At 35.7% G+C, this 27,543-nt stretch overlaps 1 protein-coding gene across 2 annotated transcripts in view; it reads left to right on the forward strand.

Moving 5' to 3' along the window:
• pcdh10b (protocadherin 10b) overlaps positions 1–23,490 on the forward strand; it is a 45,203-nt gene extending 21,713 nt beyond the window's left edge. For both annotated transcript variants that reach the window (XM_059345550.1, XM_059345551.1), the window contains exons 4-5: positions 13,417–13,574; positions 22,218–23,490. In XM_059345550.1, the coding sequence (XP_059201533.1) occupies positions 13,417–13,574; positions 22,218–22,271 (212 nt within the window). In that variant the 3' untranslated portion in view covers positions 22,272–23,490. The remainder of the gene's footprint in view (positions 1–13,416; positions 13,575–22,217) is intronic.
• Positions 23,491–27,543: the final 4,053 nt, after the last annotated feature.

Here is a 27,543-nt window from a genome sequence, read left to right on the forward strand (position 1 = left end):
CTGATTGCAATTAAACAGTTGAATCTAAAGCAATGCATCATATTTTATCCTCCCATCATATATTTTATACATTATGTAACATATGTAACAATAACTGTCAAATCATCACAAATCAAAAATAATATTTTTTCTCATATTGTCTGTCTGAATATAGCTCTAGTCTCTTTAAGGCGTCCTTCCAACAAAGCACAATCTGCTTTTATTTGTCAGTTTTTTGGGTCTTTTTGCATCTGCACCTTCATTGCAGCTGGGTAATAATTATAAGAGCACATCACTGACATTTATATACATATCCCATTTAGGCCTAAAACATCTGGAAAAAATGCCTGTAAAACCTTTTTTTGGTCATTTTGTGTCTTTTTTTAGTCATTTTATGTTTTTTGTTTCCTTTTTTTATTCATTTTGTGCCTTTTTTTTGGTCTTTTTTTGTCATTTTGTGTCTTTTTGTGAGCGGCTGTGGCTCAGAAATGTACATATATGTATTTCACTACACTGTAAAACCCAACTTGTTTCACCTTAAATATTGTGTTAACTCAGATGAATCTTGATATTTTACTCAATATTTTAAGTTAAAATGACATTTTGCACAAATCTTTGTTGTATTTAAAAGGACAAATTAGTTATAATAGCAAACAAGCAACATTCAGATTCAGATTCAGATTTTCTTTATTATAATTGCACAGAGTAACAAGTGCTAGGACAACAAAATTAGCCATCAACCCGTCCAAACATATACTTAAACACACATATAATATGACAGAGGTGAACAGGACAGGGAGACAGAGACGAAAGAAAATAAATACAGCACAACGTGAGGAGAGGAAAGGAGGAAAAAACAATGAAAAAAACCTCAGCAACATTGGGTTTTACAGGCCACCTTTTACTTTTGAAGCCTTTCTCTTGAACTTGAAAATATTTCGACAAAAAGAAATCCCAACTTAAGGTCCACAAGCACCTCTGGTGCTGTGACCTGGCAGGTTTCTACTGCAGGATTTTAAAGCTCTGGAGCTGTAATAATGGTCGACTGATATGGGTTTTTTAAGGCCGATACTGATTATTTTGACATCAGTCTTAACTGATATGCCCTGATATGTGCTGCGGATTTTTTTGGGCTGATTCTTGAAGCCGATATTGCCTTTTCTCCTTCCATTTACATGATAAAAATGACACAATGATAACAAATGTTACACAACGCACATATTAACAGTTGGATAGCAAACAATGTGTGTGTAGTTCTCGTCCTCGAGGTGGTGGTGCCTCAGATGATCCACTTATTTGATGTGTTTTTCTTTTTTTTTCGGTATCAGCAGCAGCTCACCAGAGAATGGCAGATGTTGCACCGAGCCTTGCCTAAATGACTAAAAAAAGACACAAAATATCCATAAAAAGACACAAAATGACTAAAAAAAGACACAAAATGACAAAAAATGACAAAATAATCATAAAAAGACACAAAATGACTAAAAAAAGACACAAAATATCCATAAAAAGACACAAAATGACTAAAAAAAAGACACAAAATGACAAAAAATGACAAAATAATCATAAAAAGACACAAAATGACTAAAAAAAGACACAAAATGACCAAATAAAGACAAAAAATGAGAAGACATACATGTTTGATGTGTTTTTCTTTTTTCTGCTATCAGCAGCAGCTCACCAGAGAATGACAAGTGGTTTTGTGCAAAAAGTCATTTTAACTTAAAATATTGAGTCAAATATGAAGATTCATTTGAGTGAACTCCATTGTCTTTGTTTTCTTGACATAAAATTATTTCACAGCATGGACACTCAAATATTTAAGTTGGGTTTTACAGTGTAGTGATGTCCAAATTAAGCTTCATGAACCATTTTCTTGCCTGCTGTTGGCTCAGTGAAACGGGCTAATTGATCGGTGAACGCATGCACGTATCGGCCGATTAGATTCGACTTTATTAATCCCACAGCGGGGAAATTTCTTCGTTACAGCCAACCACAAAACTTTCACACAAAATTATTTCCCTTTTAGATAAAGATAAAAAATAAACAATCTAATAGAAAAAAAAAGACATTTAACAATATTTTAGTTAGTTTTGTAACCACAAAATACAGTTTCAGTTAATTATCATCATCATGTAACCTTTAACCCTTAAAACAAAGTCTGAAATCTAAAAAAAAAAAAAAACCTTTAAAGAAGTGAGGACCGGCCGAAATGTCCTCACTTTGCAAAAATGTCCTCACTCTGTTGGTTAAAAACGTGTTCTGGTCCTCATTATGTAGGAAGGACAAGAACACACTCACACACACACACACACATATACTATATACAACCTAGCGCGAATTAACCCATTGAAGCCTGGAAAGCGGATACGTCGTTTTGTAGTATTTGTATAAGCTCTCAAATACCGTTTTTCATTTCTATCTGCTACAGAGGCTGAAAAATCTGTTATTTAGTAGAAGAGTTGACACTTTTTTTCCCAGAATTTTTCCAGAATTTCCAGAAAATTAGAGGCTTATTTTAAAAAGTAAAAAACACAAATATCAACCTGATATATCGTTTTTTCGGTCCACATCTGGTTCTGTGACCTGAACTCTGACTCTAAGGCTCTCTGTACAGGAAGTGATGTGATTATTATCTTGTAGAATTAAATCGCTCCTCATCCTCATCATCTGTGGACCCTCCAGGACCCCTCCTGCGGCCCCGGGCGGCCCTCAGGGCCCCGTCTCCAGCCCGCTACATGTGTAAAGAACATATTATCAATATAGCCGATGTCACGCTGGGAGAGATGGAGTCCAGGCGCTTATCCACTTTTCTATCCCCCCCCCCCTCCTCCCCCCCCCCCCCCCCTCCTCCTGATGAATTCCTCCTCAGGCCGGCGCTTCATGTTATCACAGTGGTAACAGCTCGCTGATCAGTAATTCATTTTTCAGACCTCTGCATACCAATTACCAAATGAAGGTTATTATGGGGACTCTGCGTTTGCCCTGTGTGAGCGCCGTGCAGCATGCTAAACCAGAGGAGGAGGCAGGAGGAACCAGGGTCAGACTCCTTCTCCTTCTCTCCTCCTCCTCCTCCCTCCTCGCTGGCCTCACTGCTTGTTTTGGGCTTAGTGCGGGACATGTTGACACACTTCTTCCTCCTCCTCCTCATCGTCGTCGTCATGGCGTTGGAGTGGCGAGGAGCGATACTGTCGTCTCATAACTCATAACTCTGTTTGCTCAGAGGAAATTGTTGGAGAACGACGGAGTGCAGAGATAAAGACATTAATACCCACAACCTTTATTCATATTATAAGCACGGCTCAGGCTCTCTCTCTCCGTGTGTGTGTGTGTGTGTGTGTGTGTGTGTGTGTGTGTTCTTGTACTTCCTACATAGTGAGGACCAGGATACGTTTTTCAACCAACAGAGTGAGGACATTTTTGCAAAGTGAGGACATTTCGGCCGGTCCTCACTTCTTTAAAGGCTTTTTTTTAAGATTTCAGACTTTGTTTTGTAACCTCACAATACAGTTTCAGTTAATTATCATTATCATGTAACCTTTAAGCCTTAAAACTAACTAAAATTATAGTGAAAATGTCCTTCATTTTCGTCTTTTTTCATACATAATGAAGATGGATCAGACAAAGGAAATAAAGGCAAAATTTACTGTGACCTCTTTTAATCTCCCACCCAACAAATACCCCATTACAAAACACTACAACTAATAAAAACTAAACTAAAACTAAAGCATTTCAAAAGATAAATACTGAACTAAAACTAAGACTGATGTGTGTGTGTGTGTGTGTGTGTTCTTGTCCTTCCTACATAGTGAGGACAAGGACACGTTTTTAACCAACAGAGTGAGGACATTTTTGCAAAGTGAGGACATTTCAGCCGGTCCTCACTTCTTTAAAGGCTTTTTTTAGATTTCAGACTTTGTTTTAAGGGTTAAAGGTTACATGATAATGATAATTAACTGAAACTGTATTGTGAGGTTACAAAACTAACTAAAATTATAGTGAAAATGTCCTTCGTTTTCCTCTTTGTCATTTTTTTTCATACATAATGAAGATGGATCAGACAAAGGAAATAAAGGCAAAATTTACTGTGACCTCTTTTAATCTCCCACCCAACAAATTACAAAAAACTAATAAAAACTAAACTAAAACTAGCAAACTCACTCTAAAAACCCATTAAAACTAACTGGATTTGAAAACGAAAAATCACAACGAAATTAAAACTAAAACTAATGAAAAATCCAAAACTATTATAACCTTGCAAGGGAATTCACTGTTCCAATGAGGGTCCTCACAAAGATAGACGTACAAGAATGTGTGTGTGTGTGTGTGTGTGTGTGTGTGTGTGTGTGTGTGTGGCGAAGAGTTTTTACAGCTGAAATATTTTTTATCCTCCTGATTCTCTAGACTCTCTAATGTGCCAGAGGAACATCTAATTTTGCCAAAATGTCAAAAAATATCAAGATGTCTTAATCTGGCTTTGTGGCTGAAATTACCCTCTCTCTCTCTCTCTCTCTCTCTCTCTCTCTCTCTCTCTCTCTCTCTCTCTCTCTCGCTCCCTCTCTCTCTCTCGCTCTGTCTTTCTTCCTCTCGCTCTGTGTAAAATGTGTGTGTGTTAGTGTGTGTGTGTGTGTGTGTCTGTCTTATCTCTCCGACAGAGAGTCTAAATGCCACATTTCCCGTTCCCATTTTGAGAATTAACACAGCATCCATTTTGTAATAGAAGCAGAGCTCTGTGTCCTCCTTCCACTTTATTATTTTATTATTATTTTATTTTTTTTATTGCACGTTGCGCTGCACGTCCAGGTGCAGCGGTGCAGCGTGGCGGCGCCCGGCGTGCGTCCTGCTCGCTCCCCCATCGAGCCGAGCAGCGAACGGTCTCCTCCCGTGTTCGAGGCCGTATTAAAGCATAATGTGATGGTGTATTTATGGCGTGTTGGTTAATATTTAATAAGAAACCCTCTCGTTAGGAGCCCGGGCACTTTTCCAAGCTGTTAGTGACGGCAAGCCAAATTAATCCGCTTTGTAACAAAGCAAATTCCCCCTTTGCTGACCGCTACAGACACACAACAAAACACACACACACACACACACACACACACACACACACACACAGAGTGTGCTCAGTGGGCCGGCAGCAGACCTTCTAGTCTAATCAGTCTGTGTTCAGAGGGATTAGTAGCAGATAGCCTGAGCTGGACAGTTCAGATTGGAGACTCAGACACACACACACAACAAGAGGATTTAGGCTTCAAAATACATGCAAAAGCAGCACAGGATCTGGTTCCTGCTGCAGGAAACATATGGGCCAATGAAAACACTATTTGGCTTTAAGGCTTTACACCCGGCCTGGATAGCTGGTGAGCAGCTAGCGCCTGTTAGCTCCGCTAGCCCTTTTGCTCTCTGACTAAAGGTGATTTTCTCTCAGAGGATTCAGTCGTTTCAATGTTTTCTGATCTGCAAAGTCGAACTGTAGTGGCTGCAATTATGGTCGGAATTGAGTTATAACTGAAAAATGAACTCCTTGGTGTCTGTTTTATCTTGGGACAAAGTTTTAGATTTCAATAATGATGATAAAAACATTGCAGTAACTACAGAATCCAACTGAAAACCAAAGCAGACAGCAATAATTACACTTACAACAGTCTGCTTTGGATATATATATATACATTTTGTGTCTTTTCTTGGTGATGATTTCAAAGTTCTGGAAAAGTCCCGTGTTGCATTGCAACACTCCCACATGTATTCTATTTCATTGGCCAAGAGACCGAAAATAGGTGGAAAAAAATACAAATACTACAAAACGACGTGTCCACTTTCCCAGCTTTAACCCTTTGGAGTTTGTTTCTGTCTGTATAAACCACTTAAAAAGCACAACCTCACCTTTTTTCATTTTGACTTAGTGGATCAACATTTTGAACACAAAAACACACAGAAATCACACAAAAAAACAGAAAATACACAGAAACACACAAAAAAGGCACAAAAATTACAAAAAACACATAAAATTTTGCAGTGTGCATTCAGCATTTCAATGCATTTTTAATGCAATCTTTTGTGTTTAATGTTTTTTGTGTGTTTTTAAGAAAATCTCTGCAAAAACTCATGTAAAATCAAATTAGACTTGGTGGAGGTGGTTTTAACCTTTGCTGGAAAAGAGTTGACGCACTGCTGGTTTTACTGGTAGAAATGTGGTAATGCTTTCCCTTAAATGGCTTAAATGTGTTAAATAATAATCAGAAGACACGTGACATAAACTGTTAAATGATAAAGTCTTACAGTTGGTCTAAATATGTGGTGAACACTAGCGCTCCTGTTAGCTCGGCTCCTTTTGCTCTCTGACAAAAGGTGATTTTCTGTTGAATTGCAGCCATTAAACAGCCTCAGTGATAATTACTCACATGAAAGAGGACAAACAGGTTCTGAGTCGTACCTTTCTTCAGGACAATGGGTTTATAAAAACAGGCCGGGACAGAGAGAGGGGCATGCTGGGTAATCCAATACTATTGAGTTTGTGGTTTGGTTTAATCTAATGGGAGCGGGCGGAGCACTGCTGACGGCTTTGAAGACTGCATCCACACACACACACACACACACACACACACACACACACACACACACACACACACACACGTTCTTGTACTTCTGTCTTTGTGAGGACCATCATTGTAACAGTGAATTCCCTTGCAAGGTTATATTAGTTTTGGATTTTTCATCAGTTTTAGTTCTCATTTCGTTTGAATTTTTGTTTTCAGATTCAGTTAGTTTTAGTTTTTAGAGTGAGTTTGCTAGTTTTAGTTTAGTATTTTTTTTTAAATGCTTTTAGTTTATTTTTTATTAGTTTTAGTTTAGTTTTTATTAGTTTTAGTGTTATTTTAGTTGATTTTTTATTAGTTTTAGTTGATTTTTTATTAGTTTTAGTTGATTTTTTATTAGTTTTAGTTGATTTTTTATTAGTTTTAGGGTTAATTCTAGTTGATTTTTTATTAGTTTTAGTGGATTTTTTATTAGTTTTAGTTGAATTTTCATTAGTTTAAGTGTTATTTTAGTTGGTTTTTTATTAGTTTTAGTTGATTTTTTATTCGTTTTAGTTGATTTTTTATTCGTTTTAGTTGATTTTTTATTAGTTTTAGTGTTAATTCTAGTTGATTTTTTATTAGTTTTAGTTTAGTTTTTATTAGTTTTAGTGTTTTGTAATGGGGTATTTGTTGGGTGGGAGATTAAAAGAGGTCACAGTAAATTTTGCCTTTATTTCCTTTGTCTTATCCATCTTCATTATGTATGAAAAAAAGAGGAAAACGAAGGACATTTTCACTATAATTTTAGTTAGTTTTGTAACCACACAATACAGTTTCAGTTAATTATCATCATCATGTAACCTTTAACGCTTAAAACAAAGTCTGAAATCTAAAAAAAAAAAACTTTAAAGAAGTGAGGACCGGCCGAAATGTCCTCACTTTGCAAAAATGTCCTTAAAAACGTGTTCCGGTCCTCACTATGTAGGAAGAACAAGAACACACACACACACACGCTCTCCCTTTGTCTTTTAAATTCCGCCCACTTCTTCTTCTCCGGCTGAACTTTTCTTTTTTCCCTCCACATGCATGTGGCAGCATGTAAATGCCTGCAGCTCTGTGACCTGCGTAGCTCTGCATGTGATTGAAGATGATCTGAGGTCGTAGCTCCAGGCCGTCCGTCTGATCAACCATTCACTATTCAGCACCGGGGCCTCGCCGCCATTAAGGTCGCGTCTTAACTATTTTTCTATGAATTCCAGCAGCTCAGGAGGAGTTCACGTCCTGTTGGAATAACTATTCACATCTTTCTCCTGCAGTAAAAGTTCTGATATCACTCTTATAAGACGTATTCTGTCTGTCAGAGCATATTTAAAGTCTAAAAAAGTAAAAGTAGTGCTCCATTTCTGAATAATGCATATTTTACTATTGTGTTATTATAATCTTTATCTTATCTTAGAGGATCTTCACTTTCTTTCATCTTTGTGTTATTCATTCGAATCTGCAAACTAGAAAGTGAATTAATCAAATAAATGTAGTGGGATTACAGTTTTTTCTCTCATGTAACTGTCTAATGGGAAAAATTTACTTTATATTTTACAAATTAAGGGATTTTGCATACAAAACATACATAAAAGTACAAGTTTGGCAGCTGTTTTGATAATTATTTTTGTTGTTTTCTATGCAAAAACATGTTTTATAATCTTTATCTTATCTTAGAGGATCTTTACTTTCTTTCATCTTTGTGTTATTCATTCGAATCTGCAAACTAGAAAGTGAATTTATCAAATAAATGTAGTGGGATTACAGTTTTTTTCCTCTTATGTAACTGTCTAACGGGAAAAATGTACTTTATATTTTACAAATTTAGGGATTTGTAAAGTTTAGCAGCTGTTTTGATAATGATTTTTGTTGTTTTCTATGCAAAAACACGTCCAGATTCTCAAATGCGAATGCATATTTTACTATTGTTTTATAATCTTTATCTTATCTTAGAGGATCTTCACTTTCTTTGTGTTATTCATTTGAATCTACAAAGTAACCAGAAGGTGAATTTATCAAATAAATGTAGTGGGATTACAGTTTTTCCTCTCATGTAACTGTCTAATGGGGAAAAATGTACTTTATACTTTACAAATTAGGATATTTTGCTCACAAAAATTAATAAAAGTACAAGTTTGGCAGCTGTTTTGATAATGTTTTTGTTGTTTTCTGTGCAAAAACAAGTCCAGATTCTTACATGTGAACATTTGTTTTGTTTCCTTAAATTCTTAATATAATAATAATTCTGTTATATTGCTCAGACAAAACACCAGTTTGATCATTTAGCAGTTAAGCTCTAATGAAAATGATCTCAAGTTGTAGTTTATTTACACCAACACCATCTGCACTCATCTGTTTATCACTGTGATTATTCAGCTGCACTTTATTTAGACTATTTAAACTGTTTACTGATATCTGCTGCTAAAAAACTAAACAAAAGAACAAAACCTCAAACCTTATTGTATTTATTTATGTGACATTTACATATATTACTGTACATATGCACTTTACTGTCTTTTCTTTTATTGTCTCTTTTTTGTGCTTCTGGTTAGATGCTAAACTGCATTTTGTTGCATAAGTACCTTTACTCTGTTGAAGTTGAATCTAATTTAATTTAACCAACAACGGCAGTAAGATCCTACTTTCATTCATGAGTTTGCATTAGTTTAGTATTCATGCTTTTACATTTTAAGTAATCTGAGTTCATCCACTTGGTTTTCAATATGTATAGACATTGATCCCTTCTTTGCCTTACTTAAGTTTCTTCATTTTTGGGGAGTTTTGATGATGTAAATATAAAGTGTGTTGCTACACATCCTTTTTTACCCCATATATATTTAATATAATACATATTCAATCAGTAAGGAAACATTTCGCCCATTTTTCGCCCTTTTAGGACCCTTTTAGCTTGTATTAAGAAGTTTTTTTTAAGTTTAGCTTTGGAAAGATGTATCCTGTGTAGAACCTTGAATTGAATTAATGTCAGACTGGCACAAGATGAGGTGGAGTTATAACCCTACACTAGTTATCTCTACACATCTTTAACCCATCTTTAAGTGTTTTGAAAGTTAAAAAAAGCTTCAAAATCACATTTTATGTTGGACTAAAGGACTAAAAAAGACATAAAATGATCAAAAAAAGATACAAAATGACTAAAAAAAGACACAAAATGACTAAAAAATGACACAAAATGACTAAAAAAATACACAAAATTACTAAAAAAGATACAAAAAGACACAAAATTACTAAAAAAAGACAAAATGACTAAAAAAGATACAAAAAGACTAAAAAAAGATACATAAGGACACAAAATGACTAAAAATAAGATACAAAAAGACTAAAAAAGATACAAAATGACACAAAATGACTAAAAGAAGACACATAATGACCAAAAAAAGATACAAAAAGACACAAAATGACCAAAATTGTTCCTCTAAACACACAGAGCCAAATCAAACGGAGTCCCACTAGAATAAAAACCAGAGTTGATGACAGGATCACACACAATCACAAGATCGCATTTATGTTGGTTTCCCTTTGTTTCTTTATGGTTCTAAATGTTGATCCAGTAAGTCAGAATAAAAAATCTATTATTATTATCAGGTCATATAGGTGAAAAATATACCAACATGGTATTTAAACATGTTTTAAGTGGTGAATACAGGCAGGATGGAAAGATTCAGACATGGAGGAAATAGACCAAAACTCCATAGAATTAAACACATTGAGGCAATTTTTCAGTTTGTGCAGTTTTGATATAATGTTTTTTACTCGACAAAGACTGAGAATGTTTCTCTGCTGGTTGACGTCATCAGAGCACATTGTAGGATGCTTTGAATAGTTAAAAAACTGAATCATTTCCCAATTATTTTCCTAATGAATTGAAAGGTTTCAGTAGGAAACAATGACACACGACAAGTCCTTAAACTCTGCAGACAGACAGTTCCCACTGTGGTCCTCTCAGCCTCGGAGCAGTCTGAGGGGGAATAGTGACACGTTTCCCAACACTTTCAAGGGTATAAATCTTGTTTTTAACCAGCCCATTATTTTAACAGCAGATGTCTTTTAAAGAAGTGTTTTTATTGCTCATTAAATTAATTTTCTTGATCCTAATGCAGCAATCTGCTCTGCTCCGTTCTGATTTAAGACGCCAACACTTTTCCAGAGACACGAGTGGATTACAGCTCTCACTCATTGGCTGAAAAACATCCTGCTTTGAAATAAAATAGGTCTCGAATGCCGAATGAGTCATTTGCATGAGTCATGCGTTCACTTAAATGTAATGCAACGCATGTAAAATTGATGCTTGTGTTGCTTTGAAAAGTTTAAAAAACGTCTCAAAGTGAGACTGGCTGCAGCTCAGCTGGATGAGGAAGAAGAGGAAGAGGAGGAAGATGGTGCATAGCAAATGACTGTCATAGTTTTGTAATAATATCTTTTCATCATAATAAATGTGTTTCACCCAGTTAGCTGACTGACATGCAGCGTTGCTTTATAATATAAACTCATCATGTTTTGCAGTAAGTGTCGCAGTTAGATAAAAGTAATGGAGCATCTAATGGAAATAATCAAATAAAGTACAAGTTTATTATATTATATAGTGCAGATCGTCTGAGGCTTTGGCTTTATTGTATTTGTTTGATTGTCAATCCCCAATATCCTCTCTTATATACGTCTTATATGAAAAACAATATATTTAATATAAAGTCTGGACACACACTATACATTTACTGTGTGCTTTCTTAATAATAAATGTCTTCCACATGAGATAACAGACAGAAAAGGAGCTATAGATATGGATAAATGACGATGTTTTGTATTTAAAATCTTGTATTTTTAATTTATTCATCCATCCATTTTCCTTCGCTTATCCGGGGCCGGGTCGCGGGGGCAGCAGGATCAGGCTTTATTCTGATTTTACGTGGTTTTATTCTGGTTTTAACTGGTTTTATTCTGGTTTTATGTGGTTTTATTCTGGTTTTAACTGGTTTTATTCTGGTTTCATGTGGTTTTATTCTGGTTTAACATGGTTTTATTCTGGTTTTATTCTGGTTTTATGTGGTTTTATTCTGGTTTTATTCTGGTTTTATTTTGGTTTTATGTGGTTTTATTCTGGTTTTATGTGGTTTTATTCTGGTTTTCTTGGTTTTATTCTGGTTTTATGTGGTTTTATTCTGGTTTTATGTGGTTTTATTTTGGTTTTATGTGGTTTTATTCTGGTTTTAACTGGTTTTATGTGGTTTTATTCCTGTGTTCAACATGCTTATTTCTAGATTTAATAATCCTAATTTAAGAAATCTTGTCAAGGGAAATTATCTGTCCATGCAGCAAGATTATTTTATTCTGGTTTTATTCTGGATTTATTCTGGTTTTATGTGGTTTGAACTGGTTTTATTTAAGAAATCTCTAGGTTTTATTCTAGTTTTAAATGGTTTTATTCTGATTTTATGTGGTTTTATTCTGGTTTTGACTAGTTTTATGTGGTTTTATTGCGCTGAAATGTAGGCGAAACACTGATATATAACTTTGTATTTTCCGTAGTCACACAATAACACAACTCTCATGTTCTGCAAGGTAAAATGACTGTTTTTGTCAGTGGAGTCTGGTGGCTTTGAAAGGAGCAGAGAACAGCTTCAGTTCCCCACGTTTAAACATGTAGAGCAGTGGAAAATATTTGAAATCTAGTGTACACTCAAAGTGATTTTAATTGTTTTTAATTGGCCGTTTATAAAGGAATGTTTAGCTGCAGTTCATCTCTTCTCTCTTAGCTCCTGTATCAGTCCTCCTGCCGGTGTCTGCTGTAGATAATTCTCTGGATAAGTACGTCACTTCAAAAAATCTGAACTGTCCCTTTAAGCACAAGTAGCTCTCAATTAACTATATACGTTATTTATGTATATCATATATATTTTTTACAAGGAGTTATGCTTTCAAGTACAACCAGCGATCCCACGAGTCCCTTTGTTCCACAGCCCTCCGCTGTGTGTGTGTGTGTGTGTGTGTGTGTGTGTGTGTGTGTGTGTGTGTGTGTGTATATGTGTGTGTGTGTGTGGTTTTTCTATCCATTGTGCGGGCGCCTTTGATCTTAACGATGGTGAAACAGAAAGCCTTGACATGAGGAATCAAAGAGCAGCTTGAATAAATACATATTGTCAAAGTGGTGCAGAACCACGACGGATCGTGTGTGTGCGTGTGTGCATGCATGTGTGTGTGCGTGTGCATGCATGTGTGTGCGTGTGTGTGTGTGTGAGAGAGTGTGTTGTCATGATTTATGAGCCGGTTCATGACAAAATTTGCGTGTGTGTATGTGTGTGTGTTAGTGTGAGTGTGCGTATGTGTGTGTGTGTACGTGTATACATGTGTGTGTGTGTCTGTGTCTGTGTGTGTGTGTGTGTGTGCGTGTGCATGCACGTGTGTGTGTGTGTGTGTGTGTGTGTGAGAGAGAGTGCGTGTGCATGCATGTATGTGTGTGTGTGCGTGTGTGTGTGTGTGTGTGTGCGTGCGTGCATATGTGTGTGTGTGTGTGTGTGTGTGTGTGTGCATGCATGTGTGTGTGTATGTTTGCGTGTGCATGCATGTGTGTGTGTGTGTGTGTGTGTGTGTGAGAGAGCATGTGTGTGTGTTTGTGTGTGCGTGTGCATGCATGTGTGTGTGTGTGTGTGTGAGATAGAGTGTTTGTGAGAGTATGTGCGTGTGCATGCATATGTGTGTGTGTGAGTGTGTGTGTGTGTGTGCAGGTATCCTGTTTCCTGATTGTCTTGCTTACTTAAGAAACGCTAAAGACTTAAACTCTCCTCTTTCTCTTGTGTTCCTCCCTCCTCCTCCCTCCCTCCTCCTCCTCCTCCTCCTCCTCCTCCTCCTCCTCCTCCTCCTCCTCCTCCAGGAGCAGACCTTTTCTCTAACTGTACGGAGGAGTGTAAGGCGCTGGGCCACTCAGATCGCTGCTGGATGCCGAGCTTCGTGCCCTCCGACGGGCGCCAGGGCCCGGACTACCGCAGCAACCTGCACGTGCCCGGCATGGACTCGGTCCCGGACACAGAGGTATTTGAAAGCCCCGAGTCATTCTCCACCTTTGGCAAAGAGCCGACGCCGCTCAGTCACCTCCACCAAAACCACCAAAACCACCAAAACCACCTCAAAAACCATCACCCCAGCCTCCACCACCACAGCTCCCCCGAGGGGAACGAGTGCGAGGCCTTTCTGCCGTATAACCCGGCTTATTTAAGTGAGTATGTTTGGCTGTGAGCGCTCTCTGATCTGGTGATCGAAATCCTTTATTGAGCGTGGTAGTGTTTTGAAAGTAAAAAAAAGATTCAAAATCACTTTTTATGCTGGACTAAAGGACTAAAAAAGACACAAAATGACTAAAAAAAGACACAAAATGACCAAAAAAACTGGATGGGACCCTCTTATATGTTAGATTTGACACCTTTGGTCACATTTGACACATTTACAATTCTTTATTAAAAAAAGTTGGACTAAAGGACTAAAAAAGACACAAAATGACCAAAAAAAGACAAAAAATGATTAAAAAAAGACACAAAATGACCAAAAAAAAGACACTAAATGACCAAAAAAAGACAAAAAATGATTAAAAAAAGACACAAAATGACCAAAAAAAAGACACTAAATGACCAAAAATGACCAAAAAAGACACAAAATCACTAATAGAGACACAAAATGAGAAGACAGAATGACCAAAAGAAAAACAAAAACACAGAAGACACAAAATTACATAATATCTGTAATTAGACATATGAAAAAGAAAAAAAAACACCAAAACCACCTCAGGCCTTTCTGCCGTATAACCCGGCTTATTTAAGTGAGTATGTTTGGCTGTGAGCGCTCTCTGATCTGGTGATCGAATTAGGGTGAAAAAGAAAAAGATTCCAAATTCAATTTTCTCTCCTGAAGGAAGGAAGGAAGCGTGAAATTCATTCCAGGTCTGACCCCTGCTCCTCCAGCCCTCTTTTCTTGTCAGAGTGTTTAACTAACTCTTCCCTCTTTCTCAGGCGTCTCCATTATCTCTCAACTGATCATCTTATCTCCCCTCACCTATTCACACACACACACACACACACACACACACACACACACACACACACACACACACACACACAGATACATATAGGAGCCTCCAGCGCTGATTGGCCTGTGGGCCTTTTCCAAATTAAACATGCCAGAAGCAATTATGATGTGTGAGGTTGCCTTGATGTGGGTGGAGATGTTAGCATTTAGAAGCTCCGGCTCATTATGGAGAAATGAGCTGCAGTAATGTAAGCGCTGCTGGAAAAATGTCTGTTTTCAATACTGCAGTAGCTACATTTTAGTCAAAATTGAGTTATAATGAAAAAAAAGAACTCCTTGATGTCTGTTTTATCTTGTGACAAAGATTTAGAGTTCAAATAATTACATAAAAACCACAACATCCAACTCAAAACCAGGCAGAAACTGCACTTACCGTAGTCTGCTTTGTATAGTTTAAATGTAAAAATAATAGAAATTATAAGTTTATTTGAAAGGGAAATTATTATCTAGATAGTGATGAAGTAAAAAAGTGAGATAACATTATATTAAGTCTAAAATATAACATTTCTTTATAATATTAAGTCTAAAATCTGAGCTCTGGCTCATTATGGAGAAATGAGCTGCAGTAATGTAAGCGCTGCTGGTTCCTCTCACCGAGGAAACATGTCTGTTTTCAATACTGCAGTAGCTACATTTTAGGTCAAAATTGAGTTATAACGAAAAAAAAGAACTCCTTGATGTCTGTTTTATCTTGTGACAAAGATTTAGAGTTCACATAATTACATAAAAACCACAACATCCAACTCAAAACCAGGCAGAAACTGCACTTACCACAGTCTGCTTTGTATATACTGATTTAAACGTACAAATAAGATAAATTATACGTTTATTTGAAGAGATATTATTATCTAGATTGTTATGAAGTAAAAAAGTGAGATAAAAGTATATAAGTACTAAAATGTAACATTACTTTATAATATTAAGTCCAAAATATGCAAATCTTTGAATAGAGTTGTTAAACACTAATAACAAAATCAATTTGAAAATGTTTATTCACTGAAGCCAAAATGTAAAAGTTGAAAGAAGACGACAACTTTATAATTACTGCACTCTGTTTGTGCATTACTATTAGAACCTTTTACAGCAAAGTCTAACTGCAGTAACATTTTTGGTCAAAATTGAGTTATAACTAAAAAAAATGAACTCCTTGATGTCTGTTCAATTTTGCTTTATTTCAGGGAAATAATTATATAAAAACCACAAAATCCAACTCAAAACCAAAGCAGTGATTGCACTTACCACAACATGTTTTGGATATATGTACTAATTTAAATGTAAAAATAATAGAAATTATGAGTTTATCTGAAAGGGAAATTACTTTTTTGGTCATTTTGTGTCTGTTGTTGTGCCTTTTTGATAGTTATTTTGTGTCTTTTTTTCTCATTTTGTGTCTTTTTTGGTCATTTTGTGTCTGTTGTTGTGCCTTTTTGATAGTTATTTTGTGTCTTTTTTTCTCATTTTGTGTCTTTTTTGGTCATTTTGTCTCTTTTTTGGTCATTTTGTGTCCATTGTTGTGTCTTTTCTTAGTTATTTTATGTCTTTTTTAAATTATTTTATGTATTTTTTTGTCATTTTGTGTCTTTTTTTGGTCATTTTGTTTCTTTTTGTCATTTTGTGTCTTCTGCGTCTTTTATGGTCATTTTGTGTCATTTTCCTCGTCATTTTGTGTCTTTTTTGGTCATTTTTGTGTCTTTTTTTGACATATAGAAGAAGTCGTGCTCCGTCGCTTTTGTGGACTCCAGAGAGTTACAATAATTTTGCTAGATATACGAAGAAAATACTTTATAAGCTGCATGTTTTTTGCAGTGTAGAACCTTTTTTGAGCATAAAAATGACATCATCAATCCACGTAAAACCTACCTATAACCCATTTGGCTGCCCAGTTAAAAAACATTAAAAACTTTAAATCAGTTTTTCTCAGTTTTACCCTTTACGTAGTTACTGCAGTTAGACTCTGTCGGGCAGAATAAGTGAAGAAGAAGAAGAAGAGCAGCAGGAAGTGAGCGTAACGTCATCGTGTCGGAGCCGACGATCAAAAACCAGTTTTAGATATTTGAAGAGAGAGAGAGAGAGAAAAAAAAATGCAAAGGAAATACTTTTCCCAAGGAATTACTGTTTCTAAACTCTCATTCAAAGGCCACAAAGAGATACATCCTCAATCACTGCAATTTGGTGATAATGCTTAATTATAATTTAGTCAAGCGGCGCCTGAAGAGGCTCCCTGTCTCATCCTCCGACACAGCTAGCTGGAATTATCACACTGTCAGAGCACCGCTGCTTCATTTAAAACCACAGCGTGCTGCTAGGAACAGCAGGGGAAAGCCTTTTTTCCCCCTGTTTAATTAATGTTTTATTCATTTGCGAGGCTTTTTTTTAGTTTTTGTTTAATCCTGGATCAAATAGTTATGAGGAGAACGCCACCGGTTGCTCATTTTACAGTTTTTGAGCTCATCAGGTGGAGCTCCACTAACAGGAAGGTTATTAGGAGATTACAGTGACTAGAGGAGGATTACAACTCATGGATTTCAATTAAGAACACTAGTAATAATAATAATAATAATAATAATAATGTCATTGTGTTCACTGCTCTAGTTCCAGTGACTTTATATATTTTTCTAATCCCCAAGCAGATAAAATATATAAAATCAATAGACCTTTCATCAATTCTGCCCTATAAAGTCTAACTGCATTAACTACATTTTTGGTCAAATTGAGTTATAACTAAAAAAAATGAACTCCTTGATGCAACCTTTCTTCACATTTGCAACATTTAAAATTCTTTATTGAGCATGATAGTGTTTTGAAAGTAAAAAAAAGATTCAAATTCACTTTTTATGTTGGACTAAAGGACTAAAAAAGACACAAAGTGAGTAAAAAAAGACACAAAATGACCAAAAAAGACGCAAAATGACCAAAAAAAAGACACAAAATGACTAAAACAAGACACAAAATGACCAAAAATGATCAAAAAAAGACGCAAAATTACCAAAAAAAGACACAAAATGAGAAGACAGAATGACCAAAAAACCCCACAGAAGACACAAAATGACTAAAAAAAGACTCAAAATGACCAAAAAAAGACACAAAAAGACGCAAAATCACTAATAAAGACACAAAATGACTAAAACAAGACACAAAATGACCAAAAATGATCAAAAAAAGACGCAAAATTACCAAAAAAAGACACAAAATGAGAAGACAGAATGACCAAAAAAAAAACACAGAAGACACAAAATGACATAATATCGGGAATTAGACGTATGAAAATAAAAAGTATAACAGCTGTAGTGATATAAAGCTCCATTGTGCAAAATGAAAAAAACCTGTCAGCACCATCTAACAGAAATGCAACAGAACATGCACCAATGACATCATTCTAAAATATTCTGACAATTCCTATCTGACAAAGAGAACGTTTATCGATCTAAAAGGCAGGAAGCTTTAACTGAAATGTTCCAGTCGGAATCATTCAGCCTGTAATATTTCTCTCTGTAATAGCAAACGCTGTAAAAACCTCTCCTGCAAGCAAACATCAAGCAGCAGCCATTACAAGTTTCTAAATGATTATCATTCCTGTTCCCCCCCTTTATGCTTTATAACCTTCAATTTGATGCACATTGCATTTGATTTGCTGCGTGCGCCGTTTCTGCTGCTAATAGTTTCCATGGATCCGCTTATTATGCGCTTATGATGCAGCACTCGAGGTGAAGGGCTCCCGATATCACCGCGTTTCCCACGAACACGCCACTCATTCCTCTCTCAAAGTAGATCACTGTGGCCCTTATGCTAATGAGAGCGGGGGAGGCGGCGGTGGGGGCCGATAATGGCAAAGAGGGAACAACAGTCAGAGAGGAGGAGGAGGAGGAGGAGGAGGAGGAGGAGGAGGAGGAAGGGGAGAATGATGATGCCAAGAGGCTGAAGCTCCCTAATCTGATCAAGTCAGCCAGTGATACACAGAGAGTCTTTTGTGGTGGAGGGGCCGGGGCCCGGCCCGGGGTCGGGTCAGGGAGGGGAGGGGCTCCGAGGGGATGATATCCAGATCCCTGAGATTACCGTCATCACACTCAGACTACAGGGAGGAGGAGGGGGACGCTGCAGAAAAGGTGTTTAAAAACCAGATAAAACAGTAAATCTGAGGGAAATGATCTCGCTGCATGGACAGATAATTTACCTGGAGGAGGTTTATTACATTAGGATTGTTAAATCTAGGAATAAGCATGTTGAACGCTACGAAACAAGATAAATTATGTAACATTTCTAAATCTAAAGGTTTTTTTTATCTTGGTAAGAAACAAATAATTGTCAGGTCACTCTGCTTGGGGCAGTTCATCTCTGCTGGCAGCTTTAATCATTTGGTCATTTTGTGACCAAAAGAAGATGTAAAAAGACACAAAATGACCAAAAAAAGACACAAAAAAGACAAAAAAGACACAAAAGGACAAAAAAATGACAAAAAAGACACAAAAAGATTAAGTTCTTGTTTTATGGTGTTCCACAGGGTTCCGTTCTGGGTCCATAACTTTTTTCATTACACTGCAGAAAAGGTGTGTCTAAAAACCAGATAAAACAGTAAATCTGAGGGAAATGATCTTGCTGCATGGACAGATAATTTACCTTGACAAGATTTATTAAATTAAGATTATTAAATCTAGAAATAAGCATGTTGCAAGCAATGAACTGGCCCGAACAGAGTGCAGTGAAATTATTTGTTTTTCTTACCAAGGTAGATTTTTTTTTGTTGTCTTTTTTTGTTGTTTTTACATCTTTTGTTTCTTTTTTGGTCATTTTGTGTCTTTTAACATCTTCTTTTTGTCACAAAATGACCAAAAAAGGTGCAAGCAGCGATGAACTGGCCCAAGCAGAGTGACCTGATGATTATTTGCTTCTTTTAAAAAAAACTTTTTTGTCTTTTTTGGGTGATTTTAGTTCTTTCGTTTCTTTTTTGGTCATTTTATGTCTTTTTGTGTCTTTTTTGTGTCTTTATTTAGTCATTTTGTGTCTTTTAACATCTTCTTTTGGTCACAAAATGACCAAAAAAGACAAAAAATGTACAAAAGAGATAAAAATTAAAGCTGCAAGCAGCGATGAACTGGCCCGAGCAGAGTGACCTGCAAATAATTTGTTTCTTACCAAGATAAAAAAAAACTTTAGATTTAGAAGTTATATAGAATAAATTAGAATGTATCTTGTTTTACGAGTTATTTTAAGCGCTCAACCATGCAGCAAGATCATTTCCCTCAGATTTACTGTTTTTATCTGTTTCTAGACACAGTGAGTGGGGGGGAGGTTAGAATGAGAGGTTGGACTTGAGCCTGTTAGACTGAAGCCTCCCTCTTTTGTTGTTGTCCTAAATAAATTGGCCATGCAATATTCACCAGCTCCCCCCCCCAACCCCCCTCCTCCTCTAGTGTCACTATTCCCATATGAACCCCCCCCCCCCAATCCCCCCCCCAACCCATTTCACTACATATTCACACACACATTATCCATGAACCATTTCACAGAGTGAGATGAACGGCCAGCTGAGGGATGTGACACTTCCTACCACTTGTTGTGTATGTGTGAACCCTCTAACTCTGTGTGAATGAGGCCATTTAACTGCTGTTTTTCTTTCTTTTTGTTTTTCTGTCATGCCTCTCAGACAAACTTTAACCCCTCCCCCTCCCCTCCATTCTGCATTAATGCTGCATTCCCACTGCACAGTATAACACGTCGTGGTACGCCTCAATCAGCTCCACTTGCAGTTTTTTTCATCTTGCAAAAAAGATAAACAATAGCTACTCAATAAAACTGAGGCAACAGATTGCACGCAATATTATTAATTAAATCTAATTATATTGCAAGTTGAGTTAATAACAACTTAACCCATTAGAACCCAGACACAGTTATCCATAAAGGAAAGTTATGGGGGATATATCACAGACCAAGTGAACCTAAGTGAATTAATGATGTTTTTGTTTTTTTTAGTAATTTTGTGTCTTTTTTTTTTTAGTAATTTTGTCTTTTTTTGTGTCTTTTTTAAGTAATTTAGTTTTTTCTGTCATTCTGTGTCTTTTTTTTTAGTAATTTTGTGTCTTTTTTGTAATTTTGTGTCTCTTTTAAGTATTTTTTTTTCTGACATTTTGTGTCCTTTTTTTTTAGTAACTTTGTGTCTTTTTTGGTCATTTTGTGTCTTTTTTAAGTAATTTTGTGTCATTTTTAAGTAATTTAGGTTTTTTCTGTCATTTTGTGTCTTTTTTTTAGTAACTTTGTGTCTTTTTTTGTCATTTTGTGTCTTTTTTAAGTGATTTTGTGTGTCTTTTTTGTGTCTTTTTTAAGTAATTAAGGTCACTTGAGTTTGAGACCCCTGATCTAGAATATTTAAAGTGTTTGTTACATGGGTTACATACACTGTGGGTTCTTATGGGTTAACAGGAAGTGCCTGTCAATTAAAAACAGACTAATTCTATTGTGTTGGATTCATTCAAAATTCTCTTGATTTAGAATTACATACACATAAAGATTATATTTAATGTGATCAAAATAAGTAGATTCTATCTCAAACATTTTTATATTAAAGTTACTCAAACAACTGCCTCAAAATCAAGGACGCATTTATATTTAATACATTTTTATCAAATATATTAAGTAAAATGAAATGACTACAGAATCATTTATTACAGTGTAGTCGTTTACCTGCTGCTTTGTTTTTTGGTTCCGCCTCCAAGTGAGCTGAAAAGTGAGAGTAGTCTAATTGTATGAAAGGCACTTGATTAATTACCTAAGGAGCATTTTCTCAATTAATTTATGGTCTCAATTGTTAGTTTTAATACGATCATTTTGTAAATGATGGACCCATTACCCCTTACAGCTTATTAGCTTAAAGTGAAATAAATAAAAGCACAAGGTAACAAAAGTGAGTCGAGTTGAGAGGTGTACCATGAAGTGTAAACACACACTGTACACACAGACACACACACACACATTCTTGTACTTCTATCTTTGTGAGGACCCTCATTGGAACAGTGAATTCCCTTGCAAGGTTAAAATAGTTTTGGATTTTTCATCAGTTTTAGTTTTAATTTCGTTGTCATTTTTTGTTTTCAAATTCAGTTAGTTTTAGTTAGTTTTTAGAGTGAGTTTGCTAGTTTTAGTTTAGTATTTATTTTATGAAATGCTTTAGTTTTAGTTTAGTTTTTATTAGTTGTAGTTTTTTTGTAATGGGGTATTTGTTGGGTGGGAGATTAAAAGAGGTCACAGTAAATTTTGCCTTTATTTCCTTTGTCTGATCCATCTTCATTATGTATGAAAAAAGTTGACAAAGACAAAAAACGAAGAACATTTTCACTATAATTTTAGTTTCAGTTAATTATCATTATCATGTAACCTTTAACCCTTAAAACAAAGTCTGAAATGAGATACGTGTTCCAGTCCTCACTATGTAGGACGTACAAGAACACACACACACACACACACACACATTCTTGTACTTCTATCTCTGTGGGGACTCTCATTGTAAAATTGAATTCCCTTGCAAGGTTATAATAGTTTTGGATTTTTCATCAGTTTTAGTTTTAATTTCTAACCTCTCCTTGTGTTTCTCTCTCTCTCTTCCAGCGAGGAAAAGGGTTTGCTAGCTCCTTCCGCGTGGACATACCGGAGACCGCGTGACTTTGCACAATCACTCCTCGACGACCAAGGCTATAAAAAAAAAAAGCATCAAGTTTTCAACCCATTTTGCCCTCCCTGCCCTCATCCCTCCTCACCCAGCCAAAAATTAGAAAACAAAAACACAAACTCGACTACTTCTACGAAACGAAAAAAAAAAAACGAGGAAGGAGCCCCCCTTTTTCTTGGATTCCTCGGAGCACTGCCGGGCTTTGGAGGCACCCCACTCTCTGGATTAAAAGGACACGAGTGGGAGTGGAGGCAGGCAGGCAGGTGGATGGATGGATAGCCTTACTGGGAGGACCCCATTGTCTCAGCAGGACTGAGAAACTAACAGAGGAGGAGGAAGGACAGCGATGACGGACGGAGAGATAAAACTGGACGCTATAATCTCTCCGTCTTTTTCCAATCTGCGTGTGCCTGTTTACAGCACTGATGTATACATCTTTGAGGAAAATAAAACCAGACGAAGACTCACATTATGTGTACTGAAAGACAAATCAAAACACGAGAGCCACCCAGAAAAACCGCCACTGAGCCCTTTAGGCGTTTGTACTCGCAGAGAGACGCCACGTTGTACAGGAGAATCTTTGTGCATTTCAAAATGCAATACCACTGTTTTAGATTTTTCTATTCTGTTCGTGTGGTCAGGTGTCTCTATTCAGATCTACTTCAAACTTTGTAAGAAAAGATTGTGGGCAGGATATTTTTTTATTTGATTTTTGCTTTTATTTTTTATGGTTTTTCTTCTTTTTTTTTCGCTTTCACTGCAAAAAAGGTGTGTCTAAAAACAAGATAAAAACAGTAAATCTGAGGGAAATTGTCTTAATGCATGGACAGATAATTTACCTTGACAAGATTTCCTTAAAATAAGATTGTTAAATCTAGAAATAAGCATGTTGAACGCTTAAAATAAGAAATGAACTCTTAAAACAAGATACACTTGTAAATCTAAAGGTTTTTTTTGCATCTTGGTCTTTTATCTCGGGCCAGTTCATCGCTGCTTGCAGCTTTAATTTATCTCGTTCCAACAATTTTCCTCCGCTTAGCTGGGGCCGGGTCGCAGGGGCAGCAGGCTAAGCAGGGTATTTCCTTTTTATGTAACTTTATACTTCTACTTCACTACATCTCAAGGCAAATATTTTACTTTTTACTCCACCACATTTAGCTGACAGTTACTTTTCAGTTTCGAGATTTAACATAAAAACATGACACTTTTAAATCGCTTAGCAGGGGCCGGGTCGCGGGGGCAGCAGGATATTCCAGACGTCCCTCTCCAGTAATGAAACACAGAGTACAATAATAAACACAGTCCAACTTCTTAAAGCTCTGAGTTGTTGCATTCATGAAAAGCAGATCACCGTAATCCAGTAGAGGCAAAAAAAAGTTGCAGAAATCAGTTGTCGAGGTACTTGTAGGCTACTTTATTTGAGTATTTACTTTTTATGTCACTTTATACTTCTACTTCACTACATCTCGAGGCAAATATTTTACTTTTTACTCCACCACATTTAGATGACAGCTGTAGTTACTTTTCAGGTCGAGATTTAACATAAAAACATTTAAATCGATTATCCAGGGCCGGGTCGCGGGGGCAGCAGGCTTACTTATCACCTCAGCTGGCTCCTTTCAACGCATGTTTTTAAGAGTTTATTCACTTTTTTAAAGCTTAAAACATGCTTATTTCTAGATTTAATAATCTGAATTCAAGATAAACTACAGCTGTAGTTACTTTTCGGGTCGAGATTTAACATAAAAACATGATGCATTTAAATCGCTTAGCCGGGGCCGGGTCGCGGGGGCAGCAGGTTTCGTTACTTTCCTCATTTCCTTATTTTAACCCTTTATCAGGCGAAGAACTATATTTGGTAACTTCAGCGGATATCTAAAATGAGTAATAAATGAAATAATATTTCGAGAAAAAAGTTGCAAATTTACTAGGTTAAATTGGCAAATCTGCACGAAAAAAGTTGCAGATTTACGAGAAAAAAGTGAAAAAAAAGCAACTTTTTTCTTGCAGATTCACCACTTTAATCTCATAAACCCCCTCCCCTGGTCCGTATGTTTTTTTTTTTTTACACATTCTGTCAGTATTTAATATCCTCCAATATTCTCTAGGGTTAAAATTTGGAATTTGCAAGTATTTCAATGAGTGTCCTATTAAGGGTGTAGTTACTTTTTCAGGTTGAGATTTAACATAAAAACATTTAAATCGATTATCCAGGGCCGGGTCGCGGGGGCAGTAGGCTTCCTTATCACCTCAGCTGGCTCCTTTCAACGCATGTTTTTAAGAGTTTATTCACTTTTTTTAAGCGTTCAACATGCTTATTTCTAGATTTAATCATCTTAATTTAAGAAATCTTGTCAAGTTAAAATTATCTGTCCATGCATTAAGATAATTCCCCACAGATTTCGTGTTTTTATCTGTTTTTTTAGACCCTTTTCTGCAGCGTTGGGTTTGGTTTGTTCATCACATCGTAGGCTTGGACAATGTTTGACCTACACTTTTCTGATTCTGAGACGTCCAGTAGTTTCTATCATGTGTGAGAAGTGTTTACTGTACTCTTTTAAAGTTTCAAGCTGAATATAAAACTCTATATATAAATCTATCTATATCTACTTGTTCTGAAGGCGTGCTATCCGTTTGCTGGGTTCCACATTCTGATTCAGAGGTCCGACTCTTGTTTTAAGTGCCCCTGAAGAAGGCTTTTTGTTTTGACATGAAGAGAGACAGAACAGCCTTAGCAGATGTAAAACTCAAGTTCTCATTGTTTGACATTATTTCATTATTTTTTCTTTTTCCACTTTTTTGAATATTGATAAAGAATCATGTCTATAAATAAAAAGGAGGTAATAATTTTAGATTGAAATCCATGGTAATTCTGTGTCATTGTAACCAAAACTTTAAGGGTCCATTTATAAAGAAAGAACGAGAACAAAAACAACAAAGGCCAAATGCAAAATGTGTTGTACACAATGCAGTGGAATCGAGTATACACACATTTCTTTCTCACACATTACAAACACAAACACACCAATATGCCAACAATAAACTGAAAAATGGTGAAAAGGAAGGTCTTATGTGCTTTTATTTTGAAGTTTATCTCCATCGTACAAGAGAAAATACAACTTAAAGTGACCTGATTTAAGGAATTATATTCCCTGTTAGTAGTGGGATGTAACTAAATACATTTACTAAGTACAATCTTGAGGTACTTGTACTTTACTTGAGTATTTCCAATTAATTTATTTTACTTTATACTTCTACTTCACTGCATTTTAGAGGTAAATATTGTCATTTTTCCCTGTTAGTGGTGGAAATTAACTAAATACATTTACTCAAGTACTGTACTTAAGTACAGTTTTGAGGTACTTGTATTTTACTTGAGTATTTCCATTTTATGTAACTTTATACTTCTACTTTACTACATTTATCTGACAGCTTTAGTTACTTTTCAGGTCGAGATTTATCACAAAAAACATCATAAATTAAAAGTGATTAGACATTTTTCTTATTATATCTTATAATATGTATTATATTATAATATTATTTTGCCTGTTAGTGGTGGAATTTAACTAAATAGTATCACTTAAGTACAACTTTGAGGTACTTGTACTTTGAGTATTTCCATTTTTATGTATTTTTTTTACTTTTGAGGCAAATATTGTACTTTTTTCTACATTTATCTGACAGCTTTAGTTACTTTTCAGGTTGAGATTTAACATAAAAAACATGATTAATTTAAATTCATGAGACTTTTTTTTTAATTAAACCTCATAACAGTATATTAAGTAGTTAAAATGAGCCCTACCTTGAGAAAATAAAACGCTGCATACATAAATGCATCAATAATAATAATCCTATAATATATTTAGAACATATAAAACAATCTAAGTGGGTTCATTTTGCATAACGACATAATGACAAAAAAAGACACAAAAGGACAAAAAATGACCAAAAAAAAGACACAAAATGACAAAAAAGGACTAAAAAAGACAAAAGGACAAAAAAATAATGTAAAAGTGACGAAAAAAGACACAAAAGGACAAAAAATAGATGTAAAAGTGACGAAAAAAAACAAAAGGACAAAAAATAATCATAATCTTGATAATGAATTTGGTTACTATCAATAAAACCATGTTAAATGTCTAAATATCAGCTCTTAAATTAAACTCTTATCAGCTATTTTTGTTGTTATCATTATATTTGTCCAAACAAATGAACCTTTAGTTGTACTAGACATTAAAATGAATAAACTAAAGAAAACAATGGTAGTCTAATAACATATTTAGAATATATAAAACAGTCTGAGGTGGTCCATTCTGCATTTTACTTTTGATACTTTAAGTACATTTTGATGCTGATACTCTTGTACTTTTACTTCAGTAAGTTCTGAATGCAGGGCTTTAACTTGTTATTTCACAGTGAGTCATCAGTACTTTTCTTTAATTAAAGGTTCTGAATACGTCTTTCTTCTGGAGCCCAAAAGTATCCAGATCAATGTGCGTCATAACTTTATATGATATGACCGTCTGCAGTAACTGTGTGGCTCTTTGGAGAGATCCTTTTTCCTCAGAATATAAATTAATGTGTGTTTAATCATGTCCCAGTGATCGCCCTGGAGCCAGCCAGCACAGCTCCACTACAGGACCGCTGCTTGTTTTCTACACACAAAAAAAAAAGGATGTCAAATTTTGTGGCGTGCATCAGTAATTTAAGGTCACCGGGGCACAAAGTGCTCTTTGACCAAATGCTTTTATTAAAGACATTAAAATATGTTTTATGCACTTTGGGCTGTGATCAAATCCACATGACTGCAGTTAAGCGGTCATGTGGATTTCCTTTTCTGTTCTTTTTTTTTTTGGGAGGGTCAACCTCCTGTTAAATTAATATTTCAGAGCTGTCAGAAACACAGCTTCTGATTGGTTCATAGACTCATCCAATCCAATCCAACCCACTTTATTTGTATAGCACATTTAAACAACAAAATCTCAACAATATAACAAACATTTCCATATCAGCAATACATAATAAGTGTATGCATCTAAAATGATGCTATGAATAAAACAATACAATCACACAGATACACATAGTAAAATAAATAAAAGATGTAGTTAAAAGTACTAAAATAAATAAAAATATGGGAATGCCAGTCTGTGGTAAATAACAACAACAGGGCTGTTTCCACTACCGGCCAATAACTGTAATGAGGGTCTCACTCGCCGAAACGCCCCTAATTTGAATATGAGCAGTCCAGAGCGGACTTTTTCGTCT

Source organism: Centropristis striata, chromosome 12 (assembly GCF_030273125.1).
Source record: "Centropristis striata isolate RG_2023a ecotype Rhode Island chromosome 12, C.striata_1.0, whole genome shotgun sequence".
In the NCBI taxonomy this organism is placed as follows: Eukaryota; Metazoa; Chordata; class Actinopteri; order Perciformes; family Serranidae; genus Centropristis; species Centropristis striata.